General features: G+C 34.5%; 1 protein-coding gene and 1 long non-coding RNA gene across 7 annotated transcripts in view; both read left to right on the forward strand.

Moving 5' to 3' along the window:
* The first annotated feature begins 6,553 nt into the window (after positions 1-6,553).
* The window catches only part of LOC112054240 (furin-like protease 1), a 271,513-nt gene continuing 251,800 nt past the window's right edge, over positions 6,554-26,266 (forward strand). For 2 of the 6 annotated variants that reach the window (XM_052886608.1, XM_052886613.1), the window contains exons 1-2: positions 6,554-6,712; positions 14,467-14,711. In XM_052886608.1, coding sequence (XP_052742568.1) covers positions 14,553-14,711 — 159 coding nt within the window. In that variant the 5' untranslated portion in view covers positions 6,554-6,712; positions 14,467-14,552. Of the gene's footprint in view, positions 6,777-6,896; positions 7,062-14,412; positions 14,712-26,266 lie in introns of those variants that run through there. The other 4 variants (XM_052886610.1, XM_052886609.1, XM_052886611.1 and 1 more) reach the window with 4 other exon arrangements.
* Positions 14,738-16,511, forward strand: LOC128198915 (uncharacterized). The gene is made up of 2 exons (XR_008251623.1): positions 14,738-15,330; positions 16,056-16,511. It is a non-coding gene; the product is annotated as an uncharacterized LOC128198915 (long non-coding RNA).

Consider the following 26,266-nt stretch of genomic DNA (forward strand, 5'->3'; position numbering starts at 1 on the left):
TGGTGGCCGTGTTTATTTATCACTAACGATAGTTTCGATATCTGCTAAATGCAAATGCAAGTGCACGTGCAAAATATTATATTTAACATGTAAAAGCGGTTTCGTACAATTTTGCTATTCGTCGAAAATCAGGAGCGAATGATAGGATAGCAATAACAATCGTTCGCCGACGCCAGACCGCAGTTACCAAATCAGTGCAAGGAGAAATCAAGCGTGAAAGATTGGATATTCAAAAGTGGGTCAATGAACAGTCTGAATATCGAATGTAACAGACAGAATTTGAACCTCGTTTGTGAGAAGCTTTAGGAATGGAATTGCCGTGTTTGCAATCGTAAATACGTGTCTAATTTTATTTGCACTCCTCTTCTGAGCTAAGAAGTGGTTAGAAATATTGAATTTCATAAACAATTAGTGATTGTTTGTTTATTTATAGACGCAGACTTTGTTCTTTTGTTTGTACTGGTGTTTATCAGCAAAGACAAGCACTAGTTCTTTGTCACTTGGTGGTTACCCATATGTGTATTCTAACCGATTTGGTTGAAATTTTCTTCGTGCGTTGTTGGGAAAGCTCGATATCGGTCAGACTGAGATTCTTGGGTCACCCAAATAATCTCAGCTTTGACCTGTAACCTTGTAAGGTTAGAGTTAATGAAAAGTTTATCACAGTAATGGCAGCTTTATTGTTTTGCCTCTATATTAATTCAGATAGTTTTAATTATTTATTAATTATGTTCTAAGGATTTCATTTGAAAACTCATGACTCAATAACTATTTAAATTTATATTGATAAACCTAATGTTGATATTAAATTCGGTTTGTGATTTCCTCAAACTTTTACATTACAAGGCAGAATCGATTTCTGAGATTATTGGGTATATAAAATGAGATTTTTCAAAAATGAAATGGCGAATGTTCTCTTACCCTTGGATGATAATCCAAGAGGCTCGGCCAGCTGGTGGGTTCGTTGTGATACAACGCACTTATTCTAGATTACATAAATAACTTAAAAGAGAATCTACCGCTTCGTAAGACCTAGCTCGCACAAATAAATATTTATTTTTACATTATTTCGCATATGCCACAACCTTATTATTATTTTGAAGTTAATAAACAACACCACCTGCCCTTTCTAAGTCATCATCATCGTCATCATTAACAGCTGATGGACGTCCACTGCTGGACATAGGCCTCTTGCATGGACTTCCAAACAAAACGGTCTCGAGCCGCCAGCATCCAGCGGCTCCCCGCAACCCGCTTGATGTCCTCAGTCCACCTAGTGGGTCGTCGCTTTCCGGTGCGGGGTCGCCATTCGAGCACCTTGGGACCCCAACGTCCATTCCCATTTCAGCTTCGCGACTCGCTTAGCTATATCAGTGACTTTGGTTCTGCTGCGGATCTCCTCATTTCTGATTCGATCAAGCAGAGAAACACCAAGCATAGCTCGCTCCATCGCCCGCTGAGTGACTTTGAGCTTTTTTATGAGGGCCACAGTTAGCGACCAGGTTTCGGATTCGTAAGTCATCACTGGCAACACGCACTGTTCGAATACTTCATATGTAGCAACGCGGAAACGTGCTGCAGGACTCGAAATACACCGCCCGGGAGGTGCCGCCAAGCGTCCACAATCACCACGCTGCAGTGGTGCAGTGGACCGGAGTTGCACACCAGATGAAGTGGATGATTTTGGATTACTATTTCAACTATGTTGACCCATATTTATATTTCCGCTGTTCTCACATGTGTTATTGTGATTCCTCTGTGTTATTAAATAATGCTATTTATGGTTACACGGAACACCAGGTGCGAGAAACGCTTGGTACGGATAAAGTATTAATTTCTTACTCTATGCCTATAGTCTACCTGTCGTATCTGTCACCGTAAAATTGTAAATACCGTTAAACTCCGCGCCACGAAAGAAGTCCCATGGCTAAAACTGGACTGAAATTAACACAAATACCCTTACACAAATAATGAAGACCGCCATTACCAAATGATTGAATGAATGAAGAATGTTGTCAATAAACCCCAACTGAACCAAAATTAATGCACTGGCTACACTGACGATTCCTTACGAAACTGCATTGGAGAAGTTTTTCGCATTTGTAAGTAGGTATTTTGCTTACCCTAGTTAAAAACCTTCTGCATATTGGCATGTTCTGCATAACCTAGTTATCGAGACCTCAACCTCACTATCCATCAATCAAGGTAACCACTGAACCAGATGAGATCATTCTAATACTTGCTACTGATGATAGACGATACCAACGACCTACCCTATTTGTTTCTATTGACTTAAGGCTTCGGTTTCGCCTGATTGAATTACGAGTCGTAACCTAGGTATTCCATGTAAGATTGAGATAGATATTGCTCGTGACAAGCAGTGGCGTAGCTAAGTAACCAAGGGACCTGGTGCAAATAAAAAATGGGGCCTCACACTATCTATACTGGTTAGGTTTTATAAACAATTTTTTAAAATAATTTTCAAAATATCTTCAATGTACAGAATGTACAGAATTCGTATTATAAGTATAGATTCTAGATGGCGCTAGTAGTACTCTATGCCACGGTAACGTTTGTTGTTACAAATGGTATAAGCCAGCGCCATCTAGAATCTATACTTATAATACGAATTCTGCACATTTTGTACATGGAAGATATTTTGAAAGTTTATGTTCATTATAATCGATACTGAAGCAGAAAATATTTTATTTCGATTTTTTGTCTGTCTGTCTGTCTGTGTTTTTTTGTTATTCGGGCATCACGCTGAAACTACTGAATGAATTCAAATGAAACTTGGCACGGTTTAAGACCATAATACGGAAAAGTTTATAGGATACTTTATCTTGCGAAAATAAAATAAGAAGGAAATAGGGGTTGAAAGTTTGTATGGAAAGTCCTTAATTTTTAGAGTTACAGATTTAATTCATAAATCATAAAAAAAAATACGTATTATAATGAGATTCAAAAATTTTTAAAATTCAATATCTAAAGTGGTGAAATAGGGCTTGAAAGTTTACATTGATTTCCACGCGGAAGTCGCGGGTGTCCGCTAGTTTTATTAAGAGTGTGCAATATGTAATTTGGTGGTTACAAATGGTTCTGGATCTCAGATTCTGGAAAAGTTAGGAGCCTGATATTTGGGTAAATGATATTGCAAAGTGTTAGCTTCGTTATGACTATGCAAAATACACAATTTGTAAAACTTTTCTCGATAGTTTATTTTTTTGAAAAATCCATGTTTTGCTCACATTTTGCTTTCAATCTCAGTTTAATTTCAATGCAAACTTATTTTCTTAAATTTTTGTTTTGTATAGAAAATTAGGTATATATCTTGAACATGGCCATTTTGTTTTTCGTTATGTTGTTTAATTTACTTGCAATTAGGTAAAAATGGTTTTGGCGCTCACGTCATAAAATTTGCGTCGCGCGTCAATCGCTCCGTGCTTTTCACTCACGTGAAAGTCATAATTCGGCGTCTCGTTTGCGCTTCGAATTTTATCCATATCGTACCAACGCGCTGCGCGCTCTTAATAAGCCTGTTAAATATGCCTACTATACTTACGTGTTTAACCTTTCAGTTTCGATGCCCCCGATAATAAAGTAACCTTGCCTTGCAGGTAGGTACTTTGTTCTCGGAAATTCTTTTGTTTAATTGATAATGATAACCGGAACGAAATGGCTTAAGGTGACCTCTAAGTCTGTTTAAATCGTGGAAAGGGACCGAAGGGTAAGATTTCCGGTGAGAACTGGAAACAAAATACCTTTTAGGCACTCGGGTAAGTAAAATACACAATTTGTAAAACTTTTCTCGATAGTTTATTTTTTTGAAAAATCCATGTTTTGCTCACATTTTGCTTTCAATCTCAGTTTAATTTCAATGCAAACTTATTTTCTTAAATTTTTGTTTTGTATAGAAAATTAGGTATATATCTTGAACATGGCCATTTTGTTTTTCGTTATGTTGTTTAATTTACTTGCAATTAGGTAAAAATGGTTTTGGCGCTCACGTCATAAAATTTGCGTCGCGCGTCAATCGCTCCGTGCTTTTCACTCACGTGAAAGTCATAATTCGGCGTCTCGTTTGCGCTTCGAATTTTATCCATATCGTACCAACGCGCTGCGCGCTCTTAATAAGCCTGTTAAATATGCCTACTATACTTACGTGTTTAACCTTTCAGTTTCGATGCCCCCGATAATAAAGTAACCTTGCCTTGCAGGTAGGTACTTTGTTCTCGGAAATTCTTTTGTTTAATTGATAATGATAACCGGAACGAAATGGCTTAAGGTGACCTCTAAGTCTGTTTAAATCGTGGAAAGGGACCGAAGGGTAAGATTTCCGGTGAGAACTGGAAACAAAATACCTTTTAGGTTTAAGTACTACTGAAAATTGTAAATCTTTGTAACAATAAAATTTAACCGGCTTCAAAGATGCATTATTCTAAAGAGTGAAATAACTTCGTACCTATGTCCTTTTTATTGATCGGTTTGAAGGTGGTGCCAAAAAATTTAGAAAAAAACTCAACCGACTTCAACAACAAATCAAGTCAGTTAGTTTAGTTAACTAACATTTAAAAAAACATTCGCTTCAATTTGAGAACCTCCTCCTTATTTTGAAGTCGGTTAAAAGAGAAATTATCAGAAAAAAAATTCTCAGTCCGGAGTTGGAAACTTGTGAAATTCGTTCGTAGCACTCCCGATGGTCCCGCGAGCACGACTTCATACCCGCACAGTCCTTCCCTCTGCCCCGTGCGTACGACTTCACACCCGCGCAGTCCTTCATATCATGGGAGTGTCATCAATAAACTTGCCAAGATACAGTTGATGTTTCACACACGTGTATCAGAGTTTACGTTAAGCTGTTGATCCCGGTCATTAATCATTATCAGTAAGTCAGTAACATGGACAGACAAGGTGCGAAACGAAATGGTATACTGCAGAGAATGGCTAAGAATCTGGAAGTTCTAATAGTCTAGTTCAGGGTTTCTCAAAGTGGGGTACGCGAACCCCTAGGGGTTTGCCATTTGACGGCAGGGGGTTCATGACAAGATTAACGTAATGATGGCTTGAGAACTGATAACGAGTCAGAATTAAGATTAAAATTGTTCAAAATTGAATCCATTACATTGAATCCATTTGCGACCAGAATTAAGCACACCCATCACATTAATATTACTAAGACATATATTTTGGTACTATATGTGTTACCTTTTATTCAAATAGAAACCTTATTTTCATCAACAGTCAGATTTATTTTTTTCTATGTTGCAGTCACTGGAAATTTTAACAGTTGATACTTTTTTAAATTGTTCATTAGCTTTCTACTAGATGGAAAAAAATATCATATTTTTTGAGACATTAACAAATAAAAATTAAATGTTTTAAATATTTTTTGACAATACGCTATCCACCACTGTGGTTTAACTATTCCATGACGTCACGTTAACGCAAAACCTTAACCAAACGGTTTAGAGTTTGACAAAATTATTAGTTACTAGTGGACGCCCGCGACTTCGTCCACGTGGAATTCAGTTTTTCACAAATCCCGCGGGATGAAAAGTAGCCTATGTGTTAATCCAGAGTAAAATCTATTTCCATTCCAAATTTCAGCCAAATTGCTTCAGTAGCCGCAGCGTAAAAGAGGAACAAACATACTTACACACAAACTTTCGCCTTTAATAATATTAGTGTGATAAACCCATATTGGCTAACTGTTGAGCTCGAGTCTCTTCTCAGATTGAGAGGCCAATTGGCTAGTAACGCCCCCCCCCCCCCCCCGTCCCCCACATGCCGCTGAGTAGAGTCGACACTCAATATTAAAATTTCGTTTACAATGTTTGTGGCCGCCTTTGAAACGGCTCAACTGATTTATGGATTTTTCATTTGAAATCAGTAGCTCACAATTCTAGGGTGGGCACGGCCCCCTGACCCCATCAGCTTTATGCGCCTATGCATACGGAGATAACAAAATTTTGCAGGTTTCATCATGATGTTTTTCCTTCACCGTTTGAGACACGTGATATTTAATTTCTTAAAATGCACACTATACAATATGTACACACACAAAAGTATGTGTTTAGATCTACCGTATCTAAAGTTAAAGCCGTATTTTTTAAAACATTATGACGAATATTTCCATTCCCAACAAATCAGTCGGAAAAACCGGGGCGGGGATCGAACCACGACCTTTCGGTCATCAGTCCGATCCCTTTACCGTTGAGCGATTGAGGCTTTTGGGATAAGTTAGATGGCCGTAATAATCGTCAACCTTCGTTCGTTCAAAGGATTTGGCACTTAAAGAAGAAGTACTTCTTCAGATGATCTCTATCATAAACAACCCGACTACCTACTATCAGACAAAATAAGATATTTTGTAATTATCCAGGAAGGTTTTGTTAATCAAGGTTATAAACCTTGGTCTTTAACTTTTATTACATTAAAATCCCAGCGAACGACACGTAAAAAAAAGTTGACGCAAAAAAAGGTAAAACGTTTCGCGACTGGCAAGCCTCGAGCCGTCGTCTCGCGCTTCCAATCAGGCCAGCGGCCAGGCGAGAGAGCAAGTAAAACAGTCAGTCAGCATCACGTGTTCGAACGTGGCGGACGTGTTCCTCGCTCGAGTGTGCCGATACACACGCGCTCCCGACAGTCGTGCCGTGTTCTATAATGACAATAGTGTATCACAGTGCTCTCTAGTGGATGTCGCTATTAGTTTGTACGTCGCATTTTGCAATTACTAAACGCCAAACGAAATGTCGTCGAGCAAAACGGGATGAGAGGTGAATGCTCGTCACAGCGGCGCCGACTCTCGTTGGCTACTATTGTCTAGTGCCGTGGAATCTTGGTCCTTCCCTTCGGATTCCGTCAATGGTACATCCGCTTTGGGTTGCTATTGCAGTTTCCAATCGAAAAGAGATGACGAATTCTCGCGAAAACGGATTGTTTACACATCTGACCACGCAATACTTTACCATATGACAAACAAGATAACGATAAATACTTATAGTTATTCATCGCACATAATTTTTATGATTATCATCATTTACCAATCACCATATATTTACGTAAGTTTTTAGCTATACGTTGAAAATTACAAAGTCAGCTTTGTTAAGGTTTTCTGGGTTTTCAATTTTACATTATTTTTGTAGTTACAAAAACTTTCCAAAACACATTTTTACAATTAAAATCTTATATTTTTTTGCAATGTTTGTAATTAAGTAATATTTAATTGTAATCAATTTTGTTTTTATTTATGATCCAGCAAACGAATTTTGTTATCACAGCAAAAGAAATTTCATTTTATTTTTAAAATACCGTCTAAGTAGATAAACAATAATAAATCCTAACATCTATTTGAAATAATTTATGACTATAAATGTTGTGAAAATATTCCAAGTGTATTTATTATTATCGAAAATGTTGTTCATGTTAAATAAAACATCACTCGACTATCTCGTACAAGAGTCATTCGAAGTTATTTCTCAATAAATAATGCATTTACTGATATCTCTACTGTGTATACGATTGAATGCCAATGCTAAAACAATCTATACGACATTGTATTACGTTGAACGGATATAGATAATGATAAAGTAGGTAGATATTTAACTACCTGCTGACAGGTATGTGCAAAAAGTAAAAACGCAAGCCGTACGGTTTTATCTGTGGCCCACTTTAAATACACTTCAAACACCGACACAAGTCACACACTTTCAAATTACAGCTCTAAACGCTCCCTTAACAAGAAGAATAACTAATAAAATTATCTGCGAACCATCTTCTACGTTATTAACTATCTAAAACATCTAATGAATACTTAATTGAAACAATTTGTTTGTTTAAAATTCACCGGAATTGGTGATATATAAATAATAACTGTCAGAAAAATAAAGAATAAATAAGTAATGTATTACCATAATGAACTTATCAACAAACGCAATTAAAATTACCATTAATGTACCTAATTAACAATTTAAAGTTGATGAATATGATAAAATGGCTAAAATAACCGACATTTCATTAAATTTATCCAATCTTATAAAGAAACTGTTGACATAAGAAAAGTTTGTTTCATTTAAGATGTACCTATCTACTTTACTCTTTAAAATCTACTTTATTCTATGGCCAAAAAAAAAAATAATCCGACCTTTCACCGAACTTATAAAGTCTTCTAATATAGGGAAGAGTATCTTCTAATATACGAAAGTCCTACCTACTCAATTTTTCTTTAAAACATAAGCGATATTTAAGTTCCTAGTAATCAAAGGCTTGCCAGTTATTGTAATCTATAACAGCACAAATAACATGTTACGTATTTAAACGGATCACGCAAATAGACCATTCAAGCAGCACACAATTACTATAAAAGTACTTATTACGTAAGCAAATCAAGTAGAAAGTAGTTAAAACATTTAAAATTAAAATCAGGTGAAGGTCGATAACGAACGTAAAGTCTATCGCTTACGTAGAAAACAAGATAGTATGAAAGGTATAACAATAACTATTGACGTCTCCGTGTGATAAGAAATAAATGCTAAATGTATTTTATCGCTTCACACTTCTTGAACGTAAGTAAATAGTATTGACTCTTGATATGTGAAATTATCATTAATTGGATCAGCAAACACATTCATAATACGAAATTAAATAAATATGGAATGTATCTATCTTGAAGTTCCAAAATTTTGTGCACTTTATACCTCCTAAAGAATTAAATAAGTAAACATCTCGTTTATGATTGATTGTTCACATTAAGAAAAGTTATTTCAAACCTACAAATAATGCTAATAAACAATGTAATTTTAGTTATGAATGTTATATGTCAATAGTTTTACTAGCACACGCTTCGGGGTTTCACCTGCATAGTTCCTGTTCGCGTGGGTGTACTGGGATAAAATATAGCATATAACACTCACAAATAACATAGCTTTCTATTGGTAAAAGAATTTTCAGTATAGCATCAGTGGATCTAACGATTACCCCTACTACATAATAAACTTTACCTCTTTATATAAATAAAGATATTTAACATATTTTGTTGTTTAATTTTATGAATTCAGCAGTTTTCTATGTCTTTTAAGATTTCAAATAATTAGATCCAAAAACGAACTCCAGCCAATATCAGTTGCCAAGTGAAATCTAACAATACAATGTATCGATATCTCGTCGCGTTGTCAAAGCGTAATCGATTTTCATTGAATTGTAATCACATATTGGTTACATTTTGATAGCATCATTCTTTAGTATATTTACAATCAATTTTTACATCAGATTCTACAAAGAAAACATGTCTAGTTAAAATCAATGAATGAAAGCTCGCGCCTAAATTCACAGGAATCGAATATCATGGATAAAATGTTAGCCTATTTGTTAACCCAGGGTATAATCTATCTACATTCCAAATTTTAGCTAAAACAGAACAGTAGTTACTACGTGAACAAGCTTACATACACACAAACTTTCTTCTGAATAATATTAGTGTGACAAAATGGTGACAAAGAAAGAAGGCAATAACAAAGAAAGAACTAGCTAAAATTAATTTATATTGCACTCCAAAGGTAATTTTTGAAGATTATCTCAGTTTAAAAACACACACTTGAGACTATGTTTGATGCATCATAACACGTCGAAGTATTCCAAGATTGCGAATTCCGTGAATACGAATGATTGTTGGGAATTCAAACTGATATTTAGCGAAGTGACTAAAACCATTCAAAATAATGAGACAATTTAACTGTTAAAATTTGTGGACGTACTTATTAGCTTAGCAAAATTATTCGTTCTAGTTTAAATCGATAAATACGTTAGGCATGATGCTTTAAATATCATCATAAGAGTAAATTTATTTTACTCTGCTATTAATGACTAAGTTTCTATGTAGGTGAGAGTCGGTCGATGAACTGCCCATGTCCATTGTCCATGGTGATCGTACTAAATGCAATGGAAAGAAGGCCATTCAGTTGCCTTTGTATTATTTTAAATGTTTAACCAACCAACCGTTTTTTGAATAATTTACATCGCACATTTTGTGAACCATAAAATTAACGATGATGATTTTAAATATTTTCGAAATTGACTATGGTCTGGTAGACTTAAGAAGTAGATATGTTTCGATACGATAGAAACTAGTTAGCAGAGATCGAATGTTTTAAATAAATACCCCTTCCAAGTTAATACTACAACGTAAGTCGTCACTAAGAAAATAATATCAATAGAAATTGTAATTTATTCAAATAATAACATAATATTTTAATCAAAATTGGCTAAGGTATAGTCTAAAAGACTTAAGAAATATGTGTCGATATGATAGAAACTAATTAGCAGAGATGTAATGTTTTAAATAAACTGTACCCCTTTCAAGATAAGACTAAAACTTCAGTCGTCACTTAAAATGAATAGAAATCGTAATTTATTTGAATAATAATATACTTAATCTTTTAATCAAAATTGGCTAAGGTAGGCCTATGAAGTAGACCCGTTTCGATACAATAGAAACTAGTTAGCAAAGATTGAATGTTTTAAATAAACCGAACCCCTTACAAGTTAAGACTACAACGTCATTCGTCACTCGAGAAAATTAGATCAATAGAAATCGTAGTGAATCGCTAGCTTGTAATTGAATAAAAAAAAATGTTTTCACTCGATAAATATACATGAAGATATAAATAACTTGTATGATGAATAGCCCAACGATACGTTTATGAAGAGGAATCATAGAATACTGATATCTGTCGAGGGCCTTTGTATTCCTTGTTATGTACTTGACCCACTTTTTGACGGAAGTCTTGTTACAGCGGCCCGAAGTTTTAACAAGGGCCATTTTTGGCGTAACGATGTAAATGTGTACAACGAAGGTAGACCCCTAATTTGATTGAAATGTATTTTTTTGATTAGATGTTATGTTATTTAATATTCATACTAGTTTTTGTTCTGTTATACGAAATTTTATTAATGTAAGGTTTACTTTCTTACTAATATCTTTTGTAGTAAAAAATCAAGTTGAAATGTCTTATTTCCTAAGGTTGTTTTCATTACCAGTTATTACGCTGCTCCGATGCGTGATTGGATCGTTTCTGCCACGAACATTATTTATAAGTTTCAGATATTTGAAATTATGATCAAGAAGCTTTATTTACTTTCTGCACGGTGTCGACACTACTAACTTTTAACTTAGGATTGTTTTTGATAATTTCTTAAAAAAAGGAATAATGCAATTAAAGGACATAGACCTTTATTATTTATAATTTATAAGCAGGTCTGTAGTATTTTTTACGGATAGAAGATACAAATTGCTGTTTTGAAAATAATATTCAAAATTTTTGAAACCCGCATTAATTAGATAAATATTTATTTTTGTTTCGCTGCCTTGTCTGCAAATACAGTAAAAATGTTTCAAAACAGCCAATGAAAATAAGTGGAATTGAATTCATATCCGGTGTAAGCTGTCAATGTCATGTAATATTGTCAAATGTCAATATGAGACAAGTTGAAAAGAAGCATTAATTCGTAGACAGAGAAGCATTAAATCGTAGACAGAAACATGAAACAAATAATTTCTTAAATTGCTATAAATACGCTTCAATCCTGAATAGATCCTAGACTGCGGACTGTGGCTCGAATAACTAGTAATTCCGAAACATGCAACATATTCTTGTGAATAAACACCCAGGTTATTGCATGACGAAGCCTTGACTCTAATAGTAGAGTAATTATTAATACAATTTGATCCGCTTCATGTATATTTTACTCATCATATTACCGTGTCAGTACCGCACAAGAAAAGTCCCGCCTCGAGGGATGTACATTTCAAGTCCTGAATATACTTGTGTATGTTAATTGAGGGCCTTATCTTATCGCCACAGTTTGCTTACTCGTACTTACTTGTTTATTTTGAACGTGTTTACTGTAATAACGGTACTATCGTGCCTTTACATTGTACCCTTAGTTATTGTTCCAAATACAATAACTCTTAGGTTGCAGAATCAATTTAATATTGTATTTGTGCTTATATTTCCTATAAAATTAGATGATAATAGTCATATGAGACTGATGCTCGATGATGTAAGTAGTTTCAAGTGTTTTGAGATTTCAAACAATCCAATTAACGCATATACGACGAACGAATTTGTCATCATTCCAATGTCAATGTTAAATATGTAATTTTTTTAATGTAACTGTAAAATATGTAATTTGTATTGAAGCTGTTATTAAAATGCGTTGCAAATTATAAGATCCATGTAGTAATCGTAATGGATCACCTTGTCGAAATATCTATAAATTAGCTGGAGAGAGATCATCTTATGGCACGATCATAGATAGATCAATAGATAGACTATTGATCCCATCTATGATCGTGCCATAAGATCTCTCTCCAGCTGATTTTAAGTACTAACCCATCGAATTACCTTTTATAGTGACGTATTCATATTAAAGTGCTATTATTTTTGAGTATTAGACTATTCCTATTTCTTCTTCTTCGTTGTGTGACACTATTAAAACCAAAATAAAACATTACTTGATTAGTAGGAGTTTTCAGTATGCGTAATTTTTAATTATCAAATTCAAATACAATCTTATCTGGCCTAGTTATAATTATTATCACAGTAAATAAATAAGACAATATTGTGTTTCGAAATTAACAATTTCTAGTTTGAATTTGAAATTCTGTTTGTCGTTTAAATTGATTGACCTATTTATCTAGGCTAAAGTTTTATTAATTTGCTAAAATTTAGTAGCCTTAAGTTTAATTATTACTATAAATCGGACTCATTTAAATTATTAAGTTCTTCACAAAATCGGGCTCATTTAAATTATTAGGTTCGTCACAATTACTTCTTATTTTCTTACCTTTACAAAAAAAGGCGAATTGTTATATTTGCATATCTAGGGACCTACTACTCAATGACATGTGGATATTACAGATATCCTACCAATAGTTTGTATGGATGTTTGTTAATCTTTAACGTCGCAACTATTGAACTGATTTAACTGCAATTTATAATGGACATAGATTATGTCCTGGATTAACCGATACGCCACTTTTGACGCGAAAAATTTCTTAGTTCTCGCGTCATTTTTGAAAAACTGATAGCTCACTACTACCTACTAATATTAGAAACGCGACGAATGAAACGAATTTGCTGAAATTTAGAATGGTAGGTAATTTAACATATAGGTGTAGTAGGTATCTATCATACCTATATGTTAAATTACTTTCAAGAGTGGAACGAACTGTGAACGAACGAAACGAGCGTGTACAACTGTACAGCCAATGTTAGATAGCTTCTAGTTACTTTACTACTATTAATATAGTCATATCAAGATTCTTTACTGTACGTTTAAAAAAATACAGAAACTCTTTAGTTTTTTGATATCTATACAATAATAGTTTAAATTAAGTGACGAGAAACACTGAAAATGGTCTAATTTATTTTAATAAGGCCTTTATTGGTTTATGCGGCGCTCGTCGGCAAAACTCTCAGTCGGCAAGATTTTTTCCAACATCCTCTGCAATCATTATCATATTAAAACCAATTTACACAAAATGCTGTGAATTATAAATTTACATTTTCCTCATGAGCCACAATACAGGGAAAACCGTTCGATAATCCATCTATATAGTACTTTTTATCTGATTGCGAGAAGGGTTATGTTTTTCGCACGTATATTGTATGTTTGTATGTATGTAATATTATTTATTACCTCATATCTTCCAAGCCGCTGAAGGGGTTTACGTAATTAAGATATTGTTAGATTCGTCTTAATAGCCCAAGTGTTTTTAGATAGGTGAAGTTAAAAAAACCAATACGACGATTGTGAGACGCTATAGATCGAATATTGCTATATGGGTATCAAATTCAAGGGCTTATCAAGAGGATTTCAAAATAGTATGTCATAATAAAAAAAACCTACAATTAGAAAAACGTTATTTATTATTCGCTATACAAAATACGTGAGGCGGATGACTAGTTGCGAGCAGGTTAGGCAGTCGGTTTTTTTTCATTTTTAAATTATAATTACGTTTATAGCGTATTTAGTATAATCTCTCGGGAACAGTACTTTAATTACAGATGAAAAGTACCTTCTGTTCTTTTCTGTGCCCCTAACAGAAGTAAATGTAAGATTTTCTGGCGATGATACATTTTTTTTGTCTGATACGCTGCTGTGTATCTCGATCTATGCATAGTGTGTGCATTATAGTGATCGGTCGAGTGACAAACATACTGACATACCTACTTACTATTCCATTTATATTATTTCTTCTAGTAAGTAAAAATGGGACCACAGCCCTGAAGTATATATACCCTTCCAAACAAAAAAAGGAATTTTAAAAATCGGTACATTTAAAAGAAAAAAAAATACAGTCGAACGTAGAACCTCCTCCTTTTTAGAAGTCCGTTAAAAATTACAATGTAGGTAGAAAGGACTGCGAAACAAAACTATAGCGACATCTGCAACATTCTGTCATAGAGTTTGAAAACTTCAAAACATAAAGAACACATTGTGTAGTGTGTGTGCCATGCTGACAAGTACTAGCTCGTGAGTGTGTGTGTGCGATGGCGGGTGCGGTTCAGTACTTCGCCATCTTGGTGTGTTGTTCGATGGTTATAGTGGCGTGGGGCCATTACACGCCGACATGGGCGGTTCACATCCCGGCGGGGAAGGAGACAGCGGATGCCGTTGCGAGGGACCACGGCTTCGTCAACCTTGGAGAGGTATGTTTTTAAATAAAGAATACTTTCGATTTTTAAAAAGAATTATTAAGTCAGCCACTGACGATCTAATATGCTCACATGCCTGCAGCGCTAATAGCTTGACAGCCGATAAAACTGATCGTGTGTTGGTCGCGATCGGCATGATATGCGCATCGTGACTAACGGTGGAATTCATAGTCGTAGTAGGGGGCCCCTAAGGGGATTATTCAGCCGCTATGTGTCGAATCCAACCCCTACGCGTTTCATAGACAAAAGAAACCCCTCATTTGACAGGAGCTGGCGGCTGACTGCTGAATTACCGATATTTGTCAGCCAAACCATCCCCTGGCATTTTTTTTTGTTGTTATTCGTGATTTATTTATTAGAAAGTGGACGTTCGGATCGTTATAAGTGAAGTTATAAACAGCGAGTTATATCAGTGCCCAAGATATATATTCGCAATTGCGTAAACCCAGTATAATACTATGGCGATATGGAATGTACGAAAGATTCTCATATTAGGCATAATACGCCTCTGTTTGATGAAGAATGAACACAGAAGACCATGAGAGGAATACCAATACCGCTAGTATTATACATTCTAGCAGCACTTCGATTCTATGAAACGGGATGTTATCAGGTACGTACCTTTGTTCATTATCAATAATTTTTTGTTCATGAAGACGCCGCGCGGTTTCACCCTGTGTGGTTCCCATTTCCGTAAGAATATGGGGATAAAATATAGCCTATAGAGCTCGGGGATAGTGTAGCTTCCCAACAGTGAAAGAATTTTTTAAATTGGTTCAGTAGTTCCAGAGCCTATTCAAAACATACAAACAAACAAATCTTTCCTGTTTCTATTATTAGTAAAGATAAATTAGGAGTAGATATAAAACCAATTAGCCCAGTGGGTATGACCTCTGCCTTTTATTATGATGGTGTAGGTTCCCAACAGTGATAGAATCTTTCAAATCAGTTCAGTAGTTACAGATCCTATTCAAAACAAACAAACAATTTTTTCCTGTTTACAAACAAACAAATTTTTGTTGTCTGAAACATGCACCTCCAAATCATTTCAGTTATGTGCATTTTATGAATTTAAATGTATATTACATGTCTCTTACGGTGAAGGAAAAACATTGTCTCTATATGTGTGAAGTCTGCCAATTCACATTGGGCCAGCGTGGTGGACCTTATCCCTCTCATTCTGAGAGGAGACTCATGCATAACATACTCATGATGAAGAATTTAATTAGTTTGTTTGTTTGTAATCAAACCTATATAAATGTTAGGTATACCTATCTAGTTTTGATTTAGGAAATATATAACCTACATAAATGTAACTAACATAATGTTTATTTTCAGACTGTAGGTGCAGTCCATCAAGCATTCTATGAAATAACATAAATGCCAAAAGTCAAGCTGTATTGATGTCACACATAGGTATACGTATAAACAACCCCGGAGGACCCTATACACAGATTTAAAGAAACCGGCTATCATGGCAGGGAATAGCAGTGATGAGCTCTGAGAATACTGTTTTACCAAGAATACTGAGAATACTTTGGTCCTTGAAAATCTCAGTTTTCAGATCACAGTAATTGGAAGACCCTCATACCTTGAAAAGTCAGCAGCATTTAATATCGAAGTAGTAGAAGTGAGTGCAGTGTATTGTAAGGTGGTCACTCACTCTGAAGTCCATAACAATAGAAAATATATACAAATCTTAATTGAATGAATGATGGAAAATAAAAATTTATTGATTCACATCTTTAATAAAGATAATTATTAAATGTTTACTTCTGCATTTTTCATTTAAGTCTGGCCCTATAAAAATATACAATAATAACAATAAGTTATATGTAAATTATGTATTTATTGTTGTTATTAATTAAACTTTGTATCAAAAGGATATAGGTTTGATTTTAGAATTGCAATAAGTACTGTGTGGTTCATTATTATCAGCCCATTACCGGGCCAAGCCTACCTCCTAAATATATAATATTATGTGATCTAAAGCTTTGTGAAATGCAATTTTACCACTATTCCTAAGGATAAGCTACACTTATATTTATTTACTGCACTTACTATAAATTGTAAGAAAATACAGCATAATAGTATCTACTTGTAATTATTTCAGGTAATTATAGGTGGTTTTGAGTAAAATAAACAAATTTCCTCTTACAATAATTTTTTTATTTCAAGTAGGATTCCACATTACAAAAGTATGAAATATCAAACTACTTATATAGTAAATAGTATGCTTGGGATTTCTCTGCGTGATCGTATCACAAATGAGGAGATCCGCAGACAAACTAAAGTCACTGACATAGGTAGCACAGCGAGTCGTGAAGCTGAAGTGGCAATGGGCAGGCCACATAGTTCGAAGAGCCGATGAAATCGCAGTGTTGGTCGACCCCCACTAGGTGGACCGAGGGCATCAAGCGGGTTGCAGGGAGCCGCTGGACGCTGGCGGCTCGAGACCGTTGTGTTTGAAAGTCCATGCAAGACGGCTATGTCCAGCAGTGGACATCCATCGGCTGATAATTTTGTATATGATCATGTTCGTCTACATAACTTCAATATTTTTCTAACAACTCCTTCTTGTGAGAAAGAAACTTTTTGATAAAATTGATCTATTGTACACTTGAACGAATTAAATTTTACTATGATAAATAAAAACAAAAAGTAAATGAAAATATTAGAAACTCAATTATTTTGTAAAATGTCAAAGAATTAACAAAATACGTCTCTCTGTGGTTGTGTCACAGAATTTTCAAAGATCTAATGTAAAATCATAGACAACATTTGCTTGAAACTCCAGTCACCTAGGGGCTCTCCAGTAGTTTGTTTATGAAATGCAATGAAGAATGATTCAATAGTCAGCCCCTGGGTGAATACTGAATATTGGTTTGTGGGGGATTGTTCACTTCACGACTATGAATTCCAGGGTAACACAAGATCATGAGTGGGCTTATCGCATGGTGAGTGGCTAGCAGTAGCTAAGTTTATAACCTTCCTCTATCGTAGTCCAGGAACCGGTGAGCATTTTTGCAATTGATTACTATCAAGTTAATTTTCCGTTTAGTAGCTTCATTAATGAGACGCTCAACTTTTATATTTATGAAAATTCTTTAAATTTTATAAGTAACACGGTTACTAGGTAATAAAAAAATCTGAGCGTATGAACGAGATAACGTGCCACGATTCGTTTCTAATTCGGATCTTGGATAAAACGACCTTCACCCATCTGTTTAATGGATGAAAAGTGTTTTATATCAAAATCAGGATGTTAAAAAATATGTTAGAGTAGGTTGCCTCAAAAACTCCTAGCCAAACTATCATTAATGACAGTTAATAATGGTTAATAAATAGTTTGGCTAGAAATTTTTTAGGCAGATTTTTTAGAAAATTACACCTATTCGCAATATATTTTTTATGTACTGAATTAAATTACTTTTCATCCAATAAACAGATGGGTGAAGATCCTTTCTAATACCTGTAATCTAAGCCTAATTGAATTTTGATTCTTATAAGGTATCTACTTATTAAATAAATTTACACATTAGACATTCTAATCTAAATAATTTCTTCATAAAATAAGTTATAACTGCAAATAAACTTATTCAATCAATCTTATAAAGGGAAATTATGAACAAAGATTATATTTCGCATTACCCTCGATATAGCAGCTAACGGAAACAGAGTAGAAACTGAAACGTTGCTTTTATAAGATCGCCATTGACCGTTTTGTGGTTTCCGACTTAGTTTTCCACCGTGGCAATGCGGACAAGGTTATTTTTAGTTAACAAAAGAGGTCGCAGTTAAATTATATAATACGTATGACTTATTTTATTTTCATCTTCGTAATTGGGTTTTGATAGCCTTGACCTATATAGGTATACGAGTATACTTTTTTAATATGACGAAAGAATGAATGAATACTTCAGGAATTACTTAATGAATATATTTTATACTGACATTGAATATGAAATGATGAATAAGAAAAATATAAGCTAAACTTAATGATCTAACCAACTGCATGCGTATATGTATATATTTATTTAATTCAATCAAAACGGCTGAACTGGTCTAGATAAAACTTTTATACCTTGAGATAGATACACTGTTACTTGTATTAGGAAAAAAAAAGGTCGTGATCGATTTCTGCCCGCTGGACTGTTGTTGTATTCACTTTTAATTTCCAATTAGTCCAATTATTTCAATTAGTCAGAAAAGACTATCAGGCAGTCTTTTCCGACTAATTCGAGAGGAATGGGAATATTGCAAATTTTCTTTTTTCTATAGAAACAACGACTTACTATTTTTAGAAGGAAGCCATGACTTTTTTTAAACATTACCAATATTTACGTTCTACCTACAAATAACCGACAAGCTTATTACGAAGATATACATTGGATTACAATAATCCAGTATTGTTCTTGTTTTACTAGTTATTGGATCATAACTTACCATCAGGTGAGATTACCCAAGGGCTAACTTGTAAAGAAAAAAAAACAATTGCAAATCTGCGGGAGCTAGTTACTAAACTATTGCAAGGTTGAGTTAAATCCAGGGGCAGTTCCGACTTTAGCAACGCAACGGTTTGTCTATTCAACAACGAGCGAGGTCAAAGACACAACTTTATCCAATGTTATAACGAGGAGAGCCTTACCACTCGAAAATAGAGCTTCAAAAGACGAGTGCCTTAATTGTGCTTCCTGCGACTGAAGCGAACTTTAGCTTCGGTCGGAATTAGGGGTAGCTATCGTCTTTGTAAGTCAACTTTATTAATAGCTTTGATTCGTAATATTTAAGGATATTCGCTTCCCATTAAGTGGATACTTAGGCTTACTGCGAAATTTACAGCTATTCGTATAGCATGGAAACACGTATGGATCTGTGAGCAATTAGTGGAGTAATCTTCAATATAATAAAATTCGGCAATATTATTTCATACTAGCTGACACCGCGTGGTTTTACCCGCGTGGTTCCCATTCCTGTAGGAATACGGGGATTATATATAGCCTATAGCCTTCCTCAATAAATGGCTATCGTCTTTGTAAGTCAACTTTAATAATAGCTTTTGATTCGTAATATGTATTATGGATATTCGCTTCCCATTAAGTGGATACTTAATCTTACTGCGAAATTTACAACCTTTCGTATAGCATGGAAACACGTATGGATCAGTGAGCAATTAGTGGAGTAATCTTCAATATAATAAAATTCGGCAATATTATTTCATACTAGCTGACGCCGCGTGGTTTTACCCGCGTGGTTCCCGTTCCTGTAATAATACGGGGATTATACATATATAGCCTATAGCCTACCTCAATAAATGGGCTATCTAAAACAGAAAGAATTTTTGAAATCGGACCTTTCCTGAGATTAGTGCGTTCAATCAAACAAACAAACAAAGAAACTCTTCAGCTTTTTAATATTAGTATAGTAAGTATAGATTGCTCTAAATATTCCATATTGTTCAATGTCATGGTTTGCTAAATATCCATTTGGTTTTAATTTTAACTACTCGATTATTTCCTATCTTTTTTGTTGGTATGTATAGGTAAGATTCCCTTACACGAGGGTGCATGGCGGCATGTTGTCAGCTGTAGAACTTTTCTAGTATATATAAATGTTTTACCTAGTTTCTATTTGCTCTAAGATCCTCAATACGGTTTGGTGGTACATATTGCAATATTAAAGTTGCAATAAGATATTGTAAACAGTAAAATGTAGTAGTTAAATGTGTTCATGTAGTGGGATATCATAAGTAACCAATATTGCCTAATGAAGCGATTATAATTGCCCGTGTAAGTGCACCTTTACGTAAACAAGGTATCTTTAAAACTTTTTCTTTCAGTGGCGTAATAACTTTGGTTTACTCACTTCGATGGTAAGAGATGCTAACTATATCTAACTTTATTACACTTCGAGGCATGGCTGTAACACCACCAACTTCATAACTCCTTGATGCTAATAAAAATTATAAAGAAATAGAAAGTCCATATTAACTCAATTGACTCGAACCCGGGTTCTCATGTTCAGAAGTCGCACTGGACGAACGAGGCTATTAAGGAGGCATTGAAATAGAATAAACACTCTGTTGTACAACAACAACAAAATAGTATTTAAATAAAATACATATTTAGGTAATACATGCACAACAAGCATAGCAAATAAAAAGTAATCTCCACCAAGCCTTCTAAAGAACAGAAGAGAATAACACTGAACTAAATATATACGAATACACAATTAAATATACGAAGGGTTTGAAACGGATATAAACACTAACTGAAGAAAGTAAATAAGTACGCATCCACGACAGTTATTCAAATATAAAAAAAAAACTATGGCAAAGCGTGACATAAGTATAGGCAGTCCAGAAATAACACAAGGAATATATATCAACCCCAGACGAACTGAATATCACATGGTTAAAGCGAGTGTGCGGCGTATCAGATGTCCCAGTGAAGACTACGGTTAAGATAAAATTCATTTGTTATTTTGAGTAGGCACATGCAGCTAACTTATGTAACATCAACAGATTTGAGAAAACATGAAAATACTATTTAAGTACTTACGTAAAAATATTGCTAGATATTGATTTCAACTGAGGGTTCTGAGAACAGAAGAGAACAACGGAGAATATTATACAAGAACATGATCAAATAAAGAAAAGGTTATAAGAAAGTGAATAACTGTTTATGACAGTGCTATGCCAAAGCATAACACAAGTGCAGACAGTCCTGAAATAACAGAAAATGAATATATCTCAACCCCAGATGAACTGAATAACACATGATTAAAGCAAGTGTGCGGCGTATCAGATGCCTGAGTGAAGACTACGGGTGAGATAAAATTAATTTGTTATTTTGAGTAGACCGCATATACAGCTAATTCATGTAACATCAACAGATTTGAGAAAACAAGAAAATACTATTTCGTTATTTACACAAAAATATTGCTAAAAAGTGATTTCACCTGAGGATTCTGAGAACAGAAGAGAACAACAACGGAGGATATTAGAGAACATGATCAAATAAAGAAAAGGTTAGAAGAAAGTGAATAACTGATTATGACAGTGCTATGACAAAACATAACACAATTGCAGACAGTCCTAAAATAACAGAAAATGAATATATCTCAACCCCAGATGAACTGAATAACACATGATTAAAGCAAGTGTGCGGCGTATCAGATGTCCGAGTGAAGACTACGGTCGAGATAAAATTAGTATGTTATTTTGAGTAGACCGCATATGCAGCTAACTCATGTAACAACAACAGATTTGAGGAAACGTTCCATTTAGCGGCAGTTACCACTTTACTATAATTCACGTAACTGCTGACGTATAGGATCTGTACTACGCAGTATAATGCAACAGTGTTCATTGCTATAGTAAAAATATCTGCACTTTGATCATATTTTTTGCAAACAAATTTCCCATGTTTTTTCGATAATTGAACTACAAAGAACTAGAGGGATTTTTTACTACTTTTACTTAATAACAAGTAACACAAAGTCTTAGTCATTTACAATTATTACAGTTGCTTATTTATTAATGGAATATTTGCATATATAATCGAGATTTGTGAAAAAATCCATTTGAATTCAAATGTTACTTTTAAGTGAAAAAACAGCACCCTTAGGTACATTCATATATCCATCACTGCAATTATTATTCAACTAGCTGATGCCACACGGTTTCATCCGCGAGATTCCTGTTCCCGTAAGAATAAGGGGGTATTATATAGCCTATAGCCTTCCTCAATAAATGGGCTATCTAACACTGAAAGAATTTTTCAAATCAGACCAGTAGTTCCTGAAATTAGCGCGTTCAAACAAACAATCAAACTTCAGCTTTATAATACTAGTATAGATAGAAAACACAAATAGTCCTAAATTGATAAGAGTGTTTTTAAAAGCTTTTTTATCATTACTGATCAGATCATAAAATAACTAGGTAACTACTATTTTAAAGGTAATATATCTTTGTCTGTAACGAGAACACAAACTTCATCAAAAATTACAGTAAATGTTGATAAACCAAACAGTAGGTATTACGATGCAACTTTAAATGTTTAAAACTAATTCAGCTTCCATTTTAAGAAAACACTCGCGCCGTGGAATGGGGTGACAGAAATAAACAGGAAATTTAAGTGGGCAGACATATTTGTTTAATGTGACAACGCGATTTCATCTGTTTATAAATGTCAGTATTTTCGTGGAGCCGAGTGGTGCATCCAATGGTCTAAGATCCGGCATTAGAAATATATACCCTCATCTGTTATTCGTTAGTGCTATGAAATAAATGATAGATAATGTTTACAATGACATTGCAAATAGGTTGCCTAGTTAAATTACGGCCAAACAAATTTTTTATACAAAATGTAGGAGACCATGAACTTTATCAAAGGCTACCTAATACCGTTGAATTGAGAATAAAATAAGCTTACATTTGACATATTAGACGAGTAAATAACTGATGAGGGTATATATTGGGTGTCCCGTAATTAATCGATAATCACTTAATACTGTTCGGTCGCAATTTAACTAGGCAACCTATGTGTAATGTGTCAATGTGAACATTTTTTATCAGTTATTTCTTATTCCAATTAAGTAACAGATGAGGGTATATATTTTTATGCAGGATCTCGTACTATAGGGATGGGCTTAAAGCTAAAACGAATTATCTGAAATTCAACCTTATAGACAGAACGTAAATAGTTTTAACCATTATAATTGAATGTAGGCTTAAAAACGGTAGAAAAAAGATGGACTCTTTAAATTCTAAAAAAAATACGTTAGCCGTTCTTTTGAAATTAATGGCAATTGAAAAATAGTCGTAAAGTTTATGACTAATTAAGTGGATGTCACACATTTTTCTCAGTCTGGTAATTGGAACAATTTTTTTATCTAAGACTGTATAATTGTAAATCTGTACCGACGTGAAATTGGGGGATTAAAAATACAAAAAGAATTCTACAATTAAGAAGCTTTAGTTTAGGTGCATTCTGTGAGATCCAATCATATTTATAACCGACAAAAAAAGTAGGAGTAGAATTCGACGAGTATGTTTTATTTTTAATGTTTACCTCATAACTTCATCATTTCTTAACCAATTTTGAAAACAATTTTTTTATTTTATCAATAGCTTTTTCTTCTTTGTAGAATATTTATATTACGAATTATTCTAGTAAAATAACGAAAATGACGGATATTAAGGACGGTAATTAATATTTTCAGTTTTCCAAAAAGAGAAATAATTTGTGAGAAAACACAAATTATTTCTCTATTTTTTACAAATTATTTTCTATACTAGAATACAATTGATAAAATTAATATGTATATATAATTCGTACCTACAACACCGTATCGGCAAATAAATAACTAACAATATTTTAATTATCCTAAAAGTTTTTTTGTGTGATAAATAAAAACGAATATTTGCCATATCTTTATAAATGTGACCAATTCTCTTTCAACTAATCGGGAAAGTATTAGGAGTACCTACTCTTAGGAGTAGGTACTCCTAATACTTTCCCGATACTTACCCAATAGATCAACGGGGCGGGGCTCAAACCACCACCCGATGAGTCCGACTGCTCATACCGTAGAGCTATTGAGGATTAAAACTGAGCTGCGTCGTTCATATTCACAGAATAGAATACAGATTAAAAAATAAAACGCTGCTTAGAAAACAAACATTAAGTCATTACCACTTTCAAATGTTTTACAAACGATTTTGGGAAAAATGTGTTCGTCTAGAGATGTGGTCCATTACAAACATCGTATATCAATCAGTCACATTGTGTTTTATTTTACTGACCCGGCATGTTCCACGGAACCCATTAAATTTTTACGGCTATTCGTTTCATTAAAAAAAAACCAAACGAATCGATCCTTTGTTAACAGTAGCCATTTCATAGAAACCGTTATAAAATAACTGGTAGTGCGATGCGGTTTATTCCAAAATAGTCGTTAAAATTTAACTAAAAAATGTTAGATTCGCACCTATCTGTTGGAGTGAAATATTGTAGTGATTTATAATAAAAAAAATATTACATATTTTTTTGGAAAGTTGAAAATCTACGTAGGATTACTAACAACGCATTGTAAACCTGCTGGCCTATTCACTAACTAACTAAATGCCTATTTTGTGTTTTCTTGATTAATATTACGGTGTACGTACAATGTAAATACAATAATGTTTTCATTTTATTTCGTTTATATCATCATCATTATCAACCCATATTCGGCTCACTGTTGAGCTCGAGTCTCCTCTCAGAATGAGAGGGGTTAGGCTAATAGTTCATCAAGCTAGCCCAATTCGGATTCGCAAACTTCACACACGCAGATAATTAAGAAAATTATCTGCGTGTGTGAATTAAATTATTCGTTATTAAATTATCTGTGTATATTAAAAAATCTTACCACCCTACCGACAAAGACGTACCGCCAAGCGATTTAGCGTTCCGGTACGATGTCGTGTAGAAACCGAAAGGATGTGGGTTTTCATCCTCCTCCTAACAAGTTCCTTCCATCTCAGATTGCATCATCACTTACCATAAGGTGAGATTGTAATCAAGGGCGAACTTGTAAAGATTAAAACAAACAAAGGTCTGGGGTTCACTGGCTCTTAGTCTATTAAGTATCAAAGTACAATTACGAGTATATTATACTTAAAAGCATTGTATTTGCAAGGTCTAGAGGGATTTTATGGGTGGATGGACGCTAAGCTGGGATGTAAATTGGAAGTTACATTTTGTAACTAAAGGGAATTGTCTATGTCTACAGGACAATGGTCTTGCGTATGTTTGTTCGGCTTGGGTGGCCATGCGGACTGAGTTTAAACTGTTTATTATGTTGGATATTACGTACACTATGAATAACATGCCAGGGGACTTTTAGTATAGAAAATGACATTTAGCACAACTATCGTTCGTTATCAACCCATATTCGGCTCACTGCTGAACTCGAGTCTCCCCGCAGATAATTAAAATAATTCTCTGGTATGCAGGTTTTCTCACGATGTTTTTCTTCACCGTTTTAGTCACGTGATATTTAATTTCTTTAAATACACACAACTGAAAAGTTGAACCCACACCCTCTAGAATCGGAGACAGATGTCATATCCACTGGGCTATCAAGGCTCCGACGAGTAGACTAAAACAAAGAAGGTACAACTAAACTAATAAAATACACATATATACATAAAAAAAAATTGACTAAATCCATACTTAAAATAACATTTAATTTTGCCGCTCTTGGTAAACTTGTACCATGTACTTATATTATGTACCTACTCTGTGGAAGGGTGCCCATTATAGTGCGCGCTTTTTGACAGACTCCGTGGCGCAGTGGTATGCGCGGTGGATTTACAAGACGGGGGTTCTGGATTCGATTCCCGGCTGGGCCGATTGAGGTTTTCTTAATTGGTCCAGGTTTGGCTGGTGGGAGGCTTCGGCCGTGGCTAGTTACCACCCTACCGGCAAAGCCGTACCGCCAAGCGATTTAGCGTTCCGGTACGATGTCGTGTAGAAACCGAAAAGGGGTGTGGATTTTCATCC

The sequence above is a fragment of the Bicyclus anynana genome, chromosome 17, assembly GCF_947172395.1.
Source record: "Bicyclus anynana chromosome 17, ilBicAnyn1.1, whole genome shotgun sequence".
Taxonomy (NCBI): Eukaryota; Metazoa; Arthropoda; class Insecta; order Lepidoptera; family Nymphalidae; genus Bicyclus; species Bicyclus anynana.